Genomic DNA, 11010 nt, shown 5'->3' with positions numbered 1-11010 from the left:
CATTCTGTTACTTAGATAGAACATAAAATGTTAGTTGTACTAAACTAATATACGTAATTGCACTACAACTACACCTACCGTGAGTAATTATTTGTAGAGGAAATACGAAGAACAAAATAAAGAAATCTATTCCTACTAGTACAACTATTAACGTGCCCTTCTAGAAGCATAGCCACTGAAATAGATACGCAAGTACAGTGCACCGTACAGTTCCCCCTCATCCCAGCCTCTACTAGAACATTTGGTCTAAACACAATTTTTTTTTAAGGAAAAACAAATTCTATCGGTTTTAATGCATGAAATTTATACATTTTTATTGCTATTATAAATATAAATTCTTAAATTATACTAGTAGTAGTATTATTTTAACGCATCTTGACTGCGCATAATTTTTTTAAAAATAATAAATCCCCTTAATGTTTTTAGATAATCGCAAATTAAACCTCAATCTTTAGAATTTGTTACAGATTCGTGACAATAATACGATACTAGCATATTAGACTCATTCAATGTTTTCTCTTACTCTAGAATTGCAAGTTAGAGATTAATCTAATATTGGGACTTCTGGAATCATTGTTTTGGTTGTTTTCTCATATCGTCAATTTTGTCGTCAACATAAAAAGACTAATCAGTAACTCAGATTAGTTTCGAGTTACAACTTTCAATTTCAATTTCAAATTCAGATAACGAAACAAAAAGGCTAATTTAAGTTCATATAGAAAAGATTAGAATATAATTTGCAATAATGGGGATAGTTTTTAATAGGTTAAGGTGTATAGAAAAGGTGATACTATAATAAGTTGAGAAACAATAATTGAGCAGTGCACTGTAATAGGTAGTGGGCAAGTGCTGAAAGAGGGAGACACGTTTAGGAAAGCTAGAACACCCTTAATAAGCCCCAACCAATGCAAAAGGAGAGAAAGCGATTTGTCTTTGAAAAACTCAACAGTGGTTTCCGCGTCTACGTGTGTCTCTGCTCTTAAACCTTACCTCATTCTCATATCAGGGAGAGGGAGGAGGAAGCTACTCCATATTCCATATTGTGGTTGGTCACATAATATTATGGCCATCCATTTGTTACCATCTTGAATAAACACTCAATCTCTACTTTCCTTTTCAGATCCATTTCTGATGACACTCCCATTTTTTTAATCCATCGATTATACTATAAAATTTACAAAATTATTCACATGTCACGTGCTCTTGCTAAATGGCATTAGCAAGCACATTGATACTCACAAAGAGTGACAAGATTCACGAGGAACTTTCCTAGCAGCGGTGCTCGTAAAATTCAAACTAAAAAAGAAAAATTGTACTATAAATATTTGGTGAGTAAGATAATGATAAAAATGTGTTTAATAGAAGACGACCAAGTAAACATGAATAATGCAATTTAAAGGATTCAAGGATGGAAATGGTGGTGAAAGGGTAGATAAGATTGAAGAGTTGGGTAGAGAGAGCTTCAGTCAAAACAAAGAGAAACAAATCACTCGTACTCACTTTCAAAAAACGCAGTCTATTTCTGGTCCAGCACATCCGACGCCTAATGTGAGACTTCAAAGAACCATAAACCATATTCAGTTAACCGATTTGCAAATTACAAGAACTTTCATAGCGAATTTATAGTAATTAGTAGTTTTTTTGTTTAATATAGGCACCATTTATCAACATCTACGCTCTTTTGTTGGCATGCATATTAATGGAGATACATCTAATATCAACAATCAAGTTTAAGAAAATTGAAACTATAAATTATAGTAAGTTTGTAACTAGTGTTTACATTCTTATCGTAAGTAGCGTAATTATGCATTCCTTTTCCAGTTTGTCACATTCTTTTGGGAGTTGGAAACGACAAATACCGATTCTTAAATGTTGTGATATTTTTAATTATTAAGTACTACGACTTCAATTGTTGTTGCATGCTCATATTTTTCCAAGATCTTATAGTTCTATCACAGAGCATGGTTAATATGGCAAAGATCATGAATCATTACGTTATATAAAATGGTTTGATTATTAGATTGTTCACAAACAGAGAAAGATATAATCTACACAATCTTAAGTTCCTAGATATATAAAAAAGGGTTTAATGAAATAATAGTACAAATTTTGCTACATTTATGCAGAGATAAAAGCGCATACAATATGAATTTTGTTGTAATACAATCAAGTAGATAGGTAACTGTTTTTCAGTAACCCAGCAACAGACATTATCTAAATGTTAGCCTCTAAATAAAATACTATGAAAGAATGAAATATATATGAAAGCTGAGACATGTGGGAAATAATGCATTACCTAAGAAGCTGTAAAAATCAAAGGAACTCTAAAGCAAGGTGGGAAACTTGGCATCAAGAAAATCTCTCAAGGTTTTGGCAGCTCTGTGACCTCCCATCAACACCGCTAGCTCCTCCGTTGGAAGTAGGGCAACTTCTGCCAAGCTTTTACACTTATCCATTATCAACCGATAATTGGAATCTGTTACCCCAGGAAGCCGTCTAAGGAACTCAACCGCAGACGTATTAAAATTTTCAGCTCTGACAAACAAAATCATACCCCATAATCATAAATACATCCCAAATAATAATATTAGATTTTTATCAATTATATCCCTATTTTTCAAATTTATTAACTCTATCCAAACCTTTATCAATTGTATCAATTCTATCTCAAATTTTCTAACTCGTACTATCAATTTTATCAATAGTTTTTGAGATCATTGTTTCTTCCAAAAAAAATTTAAGAGAGAATGATGCTTAGAGTAGGAAACTCAGCGATAACAAGAATACAGGAACCATACCTGATATCATCCTCGATAATACCATCTTCTGATGGGACACCAATTCTAATTGCCTTAGCCTCATCAGGTTCATCTTGATTCGCTTTAAGAGTAGAGAAAATTTCAGCAGTGGCATGCAAGCTGCGCGACCAAACAATGCGCAGACGAGGAAAATGGAGAACGAGCAATGACAACTTGGATATAATGCTTGTTGGTGTAACATCATCACTTATCTCATTTGCAGACTGCACATGTAAACCCACTGTACTTGGTAAACAAGTTTAAGCACTCTCGAAATGATAAGAGCAATCTTATTACTAAAAACCTGAAAGGAAAAGCTTTTATCCTGTGAGAACTCGATCAGGAGGACAGGTATACGATAGTAGCGCGACATCATTTCCACCTGGTGATACAAACGGCCTGATGAAAAACTCATAAAGAGATCTTGAATACTCTTACGCTCAACACATATCAGTGGGGACAGAATGTAATCTCCAACTTCCAGAGTCACTGGTATAATACACATGCCTTTCTGGTGGAGTACATTTGGAAGGCTGCTCATAAATTCCCTCATGTCCACTATGATCTAGAAGAAATTGCAGAAAGTTATGGACTTCAACATTGGTTTAGTGAAAAAAATACAAATGCACCTACCTGCATTTCTTTTTCTACTCCTTTCTTTCCACCAGCTTTTCTGGTAATCATGTTTTGGGCAGTGACTGACTGGGGCTCCAGGGAAGAATTTATCCCCAAAAATTGGTCATCCTGAATTGTTATCAAAGAAACAATCAATTAATGTAAAACCCAACAACTATCTCCATTTGCTAAGAGATCCATTTGTAATTATTAAACTAATTTTTGTAATCATTGAACTATATGACAACTATGTTGTCTATACACATATATACTATACTTATAATATTATAGGTTTCTTATGGTTCTTTTGCTATAGCAAAGTTGCATTAACCCTAGAATCTCTTGTGTCAGTGTAATAGGGAAATTCAATGATCATATATGTAAACAGAAGGATAACGGGGTCTCATGGGGAAAGGTGGTGAAACCCTAAGTTCCTATAAAAGGTACAGAGAGGTAAGTCTACTCTAAGCAACAAGTGCGATGCAGGGATTATTGGAAGATAGGCCAAACACCTTAGTGTGCTATAATTGTTGTTTAGCTACTACTTTTTGTTGCATGCACAAACTATCTGCTCCAACCACTCCTGAGTGTAGGAACTAGGAAGGAATGGATTAAGGAGCTACAAATTAAGCCAAGAGTTGAGTTCCTGCTACAACCATTCGGAAGTAATAGTGTTAAGATCAACTTTCTAGGCAATACAACACTTTTCAGTATCACTCAAGAATTTTTTTAATATATAATTCTAAGCTATAGTCCATCATTCATAATGGCCCCTAAGGTGAGCTAGCAAAGGTAACTTCTCAATGTTTGATATACACTCAGGCCTATGATATAAGCACCTGACTTAGCTAAGAAGATAATGCACTCTATATATACAATTAGTATATGACGTGCATGCAAATTTTCCTAGCAACAATTAACAAAAGTATCCCCAGTTTGCAAATGTAGGGAATAGAAACTTTGGATCCTGAAAGGCACAGCAGATAAAAGCATTTAACAGAATTAAACAATGAAGCACAAGTAAGATATTTTACTGTTAAGGGATCAGGGAGGAAATTAAGGAGTGCATATATCAAACCTGACTAACAGATACCATCATTAGAGACTTTTGTCTGATCAGTGATTCAAATGCTCCATTTTCCCTACGTATACTTGCCTCAAATTTCTGAACTTCGGTAGAATTTTCATAAAATAGAAAATAAACTTTCAACCTCTTCGAGGGATTCTCAGATTTGTAGACTTCAATTTCTCTAACAAAAGCAATGTCAGGGTGGTAAAGAATTATGATAGAGGGCTGCAAAATATCAAGTATATTCTTATCATTCTCCAGGGCATGAAAAAACACTGATGATAGCAGGACATTTTCTGGTTCTTGAGCATGCTTTCGTAGAATGCTTCTGTCCACACACTCACTCTCAGATGCATTTTTAAGAACATGACCAGCAATAGGATTTTGCACTTCATCATGTTTTAGGGTTGGAATCTTAGGTTGAACACCAGTATCAGATTCAGGGTCAGGTTCGCTAAACACAGGTTTTTTCTTTTTTCCTTCACTTTTCCCATGTTCTTTATTGGTTCCACCATCTCTGATGTCACTATTCACTTTTGCCAATTTACTTATTTCATGTGCTGCAGCCATCAGTGCATCATTTTCTAGCTTGTTTATGCTACTTATGTCAGCTTTCTGTCCAGAAACGGAGGGAATGACTCCGTCAAGAAGTCCAATACCTTTAGGTGCTTTTGGTTTCTTTTTTTTGAATTTTGGTAAAGCTTGTAGCTCCACTTTACTCAGCAAATATTTTTCCCATTCCTCTCGAATTACCTTCAAAAGAAGCAAACAAAAAAATATGGTTATTGTAATCAAATGCTGCACAGTAAAATAACAACACATGGTAACACACATAATATAGTTCTCCAAAGGCTTGTCAAATGACTCAAATCAGGCTAATCGACTCGCTAAAGCAGATGACTTAACACAGAAAACTATGCCAGCCTACTAGCCTACTACGTAATTTTCTTCGATAAGCAGAACTTGTTCAGACAATTTTGTTTTGTGGTGGTGGGGGGGGGGGGGGGGTAGTGGTTCATGAATGAAGAACTAACTCCCATAGTTCTCTATTTCTTAAGTTAGAACTGTGAAGAACCTTGTAAAATCCGATGAGCATATTTCTTGGCTTGAAAGTTATATGCACCAATTTACAGTTTTTAGATTGAAGCCTATGGAAGAATACAATTTCAGGCCATGTTTTTAGAGTCAGTTGAACCAAAAAGCTGCGGACAATCTTTATGATGTTCTTGACCACCGCATGCAGTGAAAAAAGTAAATTTACAAGATGGCACCCGTTAAGCTGGAAAATGAGCTCAAAAGTATTCTGAAGATAAAATCAGTGAGTATCTTTTTTAGGGGAAAATAACATCAGTAATTTATTTAGACACTTGACAATAGACACAATCAACAATCAAGTCAAGGACTGCCAGCAGGAAAAATGATTAGGGAGAGGCAAAAGAAAACTAGACACCGAATACAAATAATGTTTGAAAACCTTATGCCTGCCTTTTGTGATGCAATCTTGAAGCTGAATGCATGAATGCTCATCTTTGCAAGCCACAAGTATATTTCCATTTTCATCATCTTCATTCCCAACTACTGATTCTTGTCCAGAAATTTCTTGCTTCTGTCTCTCTTCTTGTATTTCCATGAGAATATCCTGAGAAGGAAGCCAATTTTCAAAATTCAGTCCGATCACAATACCACAAAAAATAGAAATTAGCCTAATTAATTTATGCCGCACTTTGTTGCATTTTCCATACAAACTATTTCCCACAAATTGCTAACTAGAGCATGCAACTTTTGTTATTTTTCATCCGCATGTACACATGTAGAATTTCAAGAAATTCCTAGAATATTCCCATGCAAATAATGGAATGTCCCAAGAGTCATGTGGTGGGCTCAGGACGTCAAAAATGGACTCTGATGGAAACTGACAAGGGGGTTATAAATATAGCTTAGAGGCTTAGTGAAGAAACACATTCTGATGGAAAAACACTATTCAGCTCAAAATATGTAATGTTTGATTAACATGTCAACCTTTGATCACCAGATCCAATAACTTCAGATAATTTCCCTTGCAAAATAGTGAAATCTCAAAGACTGGAAAAACACATTTCTGAGATCATTTATTCATAAACAAAAAAAAAGCAAATCAAGGATCTCCATGATAAATGGAAGTCGCTCACTCACTTGTAACACCTTCCACTTTGGTGGTTCCTCCAAGATTTCCTCCAGCACTAAACCAGTAGTTGCAGCTGTTGGATAGTAAACTCATTCAGGTGAAGTATATAAACACAAATCAGTTCAAATCCTTACTTTTTATTTATTGACAGCTAAACATTATCCAATAATGCCCATACTTAATAGTTTTGGAGGACAAGGAAACGGAATATTTCCTTATCTAATCCAAATATAAAAAACATCATACACCATGTGATGAAAACAAAATCAAGCAACAATATTAGGAAATTCAATCGATAAATAGCAACTGCGTGAAGCAAAAAAAATCACCATCTTCATCCTTGTTCCTTTCGTCTAGTTTTCTCTTCTTGGTTGATGCAACCTTACCCATTCCAATCGGTTTCCCACTACCGGACCTACCAAAATGATAAACCCGCTTCTTTGCATACTCAAAAATCTTGTAACTAGACTCAGCAAAGATCCAAACAGATCGAAAACTCTCAGAGGCTCTAAGGGAATCCAGATACTTCAGGTAAGTAACTGCATCATACCTATTCAAATGCAATGAGACATAAACCTCAGAAAGCCATGCCTATAAGCATTCAGGAACAAATTTACTAGAACTGGACTTTAGTTTTACTTTAATCATAGTTATGAACACAAACTCGTTCAGCAGGAGAGAAACATATAGAGGCATATGGAGTTATTCAACGGTTTTGCATGCTCTAAGTAGATCATAAACAAACAAAACAAATGTTATATCAATATCCAGGGTTTATTGATGGAAGAAAACCTGCTGTCTTCTACATCAAGCATAAGAGCAGTTAACTATTAAGAGTACTCCAACTATTCAAACGACTAATATCAATTCCAATTTCAAGAGGCTGGACAAATGACAAGTTTTACCCATGCATTTGGAGTGGTTAGGAGACTAAACTTTGGTACAATTGAGCTTGAGTCCAGTTGAACTTCAAGTCATTAACAAAGTAGGGATAAACATACTTCATGGATGATAAATATTGTCTCAGATTTCCTTGCATTCAGAAACTCGGCATACGACCTAAAACTTGTTTCCTATTCAACTCTGTCACCCCATATACTTTCCAATATATATCTATTTTTCATCTTTCTCCCGAATCTAAACTAATTTCAAGATTTAGTGACTTGCTAGGAGTAAGGACCCAAATTCCTCTTCCACAAAATGTGTTTATCACAACTACATTGTTAGTGCAGCTTTTAGGAATGAGAAAATTGTCAGAGGAATGAGGCAGTCATCTCTTAAGAATTATTTTTTACATGCATGATTGTAGATTAACACCATCTAAGTACCTCTCAGTCATCTTAACAACAATTGAAAGGACACTGCCATGAATAAAAAAAATTCTCAGACTTCCACAGCAGCTCAACTAACGGTCACGGAAATGATTACCTCAAACAATATAACTAATTCTAGTATCTTTCTATAAAAAAAATGTAATTAAATCCTGTAGAACATAGATATCAGCACAAAGTACCTTGCGAGATAATCCAACAACTTCCGCAATGACTTTAAATCTGAGACTAGCTGTTTTGTTCTCTTTCCTAATGTATGCCATATAGGATCCAACTGCCTCCTCACAATTTCATCAAAAGACTTGAACAACCCGTTCTCCACAGTCAAATCCTCCACATCAACCTTGTTAGTGTTCCTCATCTCCTTTAAACAAGCATCCATCACTTCTATTACTGCTTTTTGAATCCCAATCATGTGAGTCGACATAGGGACACGAATGTCTATAACCTCTGGAGGGTCCCTTTCCAATTGCTGTGAAACATAAACCTAAATCCGCCCCCAATAATTTTTAGAAACACTGAGCAACATTGAACTGTGTATAGAATTTAGAAGGAAGTTTCATTTTGTACATGCTAGATCACGATTTAGTAATTGCACCTAATTTACTACGTGATTATTATAATGAAAATGGTCTAAATAACTCTATGCTGATGTGAAGAAACAACATGTGGATATAGAAACATCATTTGGATATGCTACACGCATAAATGAACAACGAGAGACCTATTTAAAGGCATAACCCTTTCATTTATATTACAGAGACCATTATCAATAAGAAAACTTAGCTGACGAAAAAAGTCCAGCAACAATTTAGGTTGATAATAATATGAAAGCAAGTTGCTGTGTTGTCACGTCAATTAACATATTCATTAGCAGAAATATGAAGCCTATTACCTGAAACCTAGGCCAGAGATGGAGTTTGCGGAGATGAAGGCACTTAAGGATGCGCTCAGCTTTGGCGAAGCCGGAAACCATAGCCTGAGGGCAGTCGGAGAAGGCTCTAACGTAGAGTGAGCGATTCAAGGATCGCAGAATCCGAACGATGAAAGCCTCCGTTGAAGTATCGGAAAGTGAATGGGCATTGAGGAGGAGAATTCCGGCGAGTGCGGTAGTGGGGAAACGGCGAGTGAGCAAATCGACGATGAGAATCCGAGCGGTGATGAAGAAGATGCCTCCGGAGGTGTAGAGGGAGAGGCGGTGGGAGAGGGAGAGGTCAGCGGTGATTGAGGGGAAGTGAGAATCGGCGTCGATGGAAGCCTTCTGTGAGGGAGAGGCGTTGAGGATGAGGACGGAGCCCTGGGAGGCATCATGGAGGGTGAGGAGTGTGGAGACGAGTTTTGGGAGGCCGAGGCCGGCGGAGACGACGACGACGCCGCCGCTGGGCTCTTCCAGGAGATCGCTGATTATGTGTTGGTGGAACTGCACCATCATTGGTGATTAAGTGACTCGCTCCAATTTTTTAAGTCAGTTTTGTTTTTGAAGGTAAATTTAAACTAAAAAATGGGGAAAAAATTATACATTGGGAGACCCCTTATTGAACAATACATGAACTTATTAGCTACTAGTATTAAACAGCTAAAATTATAAAATTAAATAAATCTAAAATTAAAACAACATATGCATACATGTTGATTAGAGTATTTTGTATATCTACTACTATAAAAGATTTATCATACTTCACCAACATATACAATATACAATAAATTACTAGTACAAAACATTAAAATAAGAAATAATTCATTCACAATTTATAATTTTCAATATGTTAAAATCGTATAGCCACACAATAATAATTCATCAGTTTCACATTAAAATTTTATATGTTCTAAACATTCACTATGATAATTGTGTTTCATTTTTACACGATTCATTATCGCCTTATAATAATAGTAAGAGCAATAATTATGGACTCATACTAATAATTATGGAGTAACTGTCTCAATAGTCTCTCTCTCGTCCAACTCCTTGACATAACTATTGAAAAGATTTTTATTGTTTGCTCATTTCAAGTTCTATGCCAATCGCCATGTTACAAAATTCCTCTTCTTCAATTGGTTTCATTTATCATTTGGCATTTGGTCTTGCATATGTCTGATAATCAATACAGTATGCACACCAACCATCAACATACATAGTTTTTCCTCATAAAATTAATTCATGTATTTGGATTTATCTAGTATTACCAGCATACCTATAATATTTGCTTCTCTTCTAGTATCACAAACCCATATGAAGTTAATTTAATTGACATTATTTTTTTTGGGATAATTACACCATACGTACAAAATGTTTCACCAATATTTTAAATTAGTACAAAAAGTTGTAAGTTGACATATAGCATACAAGGGGAGTGTTATATTGCTAACTCAATGCTTAATTGCTAACTACAACTCAATAATAGCCATTAGATATTCAAATTAAAGGCCTAGATCATCAACCACAAAATGTCAATACGATCAACAAAAAACGTCAATAAGACTATAGGATTAATTCCAATAAAAATCAATAGGGGTATTAATGTCAAGTTAGTTATAACTAAGTTTTAAAAGAAATCCCAAAACTTTAAATTCATATAACATATATCAAATTAAAGATAATTTTATAAGGATTCCAACGATATACTACATGCATATGTTCCGACGTCAAAATTTGAAAAAAATTTGAATTTTTTTTTTGAATTTTCATATTTTTGACGAACAGATTTATGTCAGTACACCTTACATAATATGTTAATATTATGCTTGTAAAATCTAAATATAAAATTGGGTTGACATTATTATGTCTTCGTGTTGATGTATTTCATACACTGTATTGACATTGTATTTCTAAACCCTAAATTTGATAATTGCTATTATCTTTTTAATATTAGAAAATGAAAAACGAAATTACACATGCCAAATTGTAGACCACAAAATTTTTAAAATCTTATGGTCTTAAATTAGTTGTAGTTAGCAATTAAGAGATGAGTTAGCAATGGATCACTCCCCTAGCATACAAAAACTTTATCTAATGTTCCAAACTAATAAATTCCG

At 34.9% G+C, this 11010-nt stretch overlaps 1 protein-coding gene across 1 annotated transcript; it reads right to left on the bottom strand.

Annotated features, from left to right (window-relative positions):
• Nucleotides 1-2098: 2098 nt before the first annotated feature.
• Nucleotides 2099-9447, bottom strand: UVH1 (Restriction endonuclease, type II-like superfamily protein). The gene is made up of 10 exons (XM_048117393.2): nucleotides 8873-9447; nucleotides 8160-8464; nucleotides 6976-7196; nucleotides 6655-6719; nucleotides 5957-6121; nucleotides 4492-5235; nucleotides 3432-3542; nucleotides 3103-3363; nucleotides 2799-3022; nucleotides 2099-2535 (listed from the first exon to the last, which is right to left on the bottom strand). The coding sequence occupies exons 1-10, from the start codon at nucleotides 9407-9409 to the stop codon at nucleotides 2325-2327; spliced, it is 2844 nt and encodes a 947-aa protein (XP_047973350.1). The 5' UTR covers nucleotides 9410-9447; the 3' UTR covers nucleotides 2099-2324.
• Nucleotides 9448-11010: the final 1563 nt, after the last annotated feature.

Source organism: Salvia hispanica, chromosome 3 (assembly GCF_029641045.1).
Source record: "Salvia hispanica isolate PSC_SH4W2 chromosome 3, Shi_PSC_v1, whole genome shotgun sequence".
In the NCBI taxonomy this organism is placed as follows: Eukaryota; Viridiplantae; Streptophyta; class Magnoliopsida; order Lamiales; family Lamiaceae; genus Salvia; species Salvia hispanica.
The sequence above is the reverse complement of the archived record's forward strand: the minus strand, read 5'-3'. Positions and strand labels throughout refer to the sequence as shown.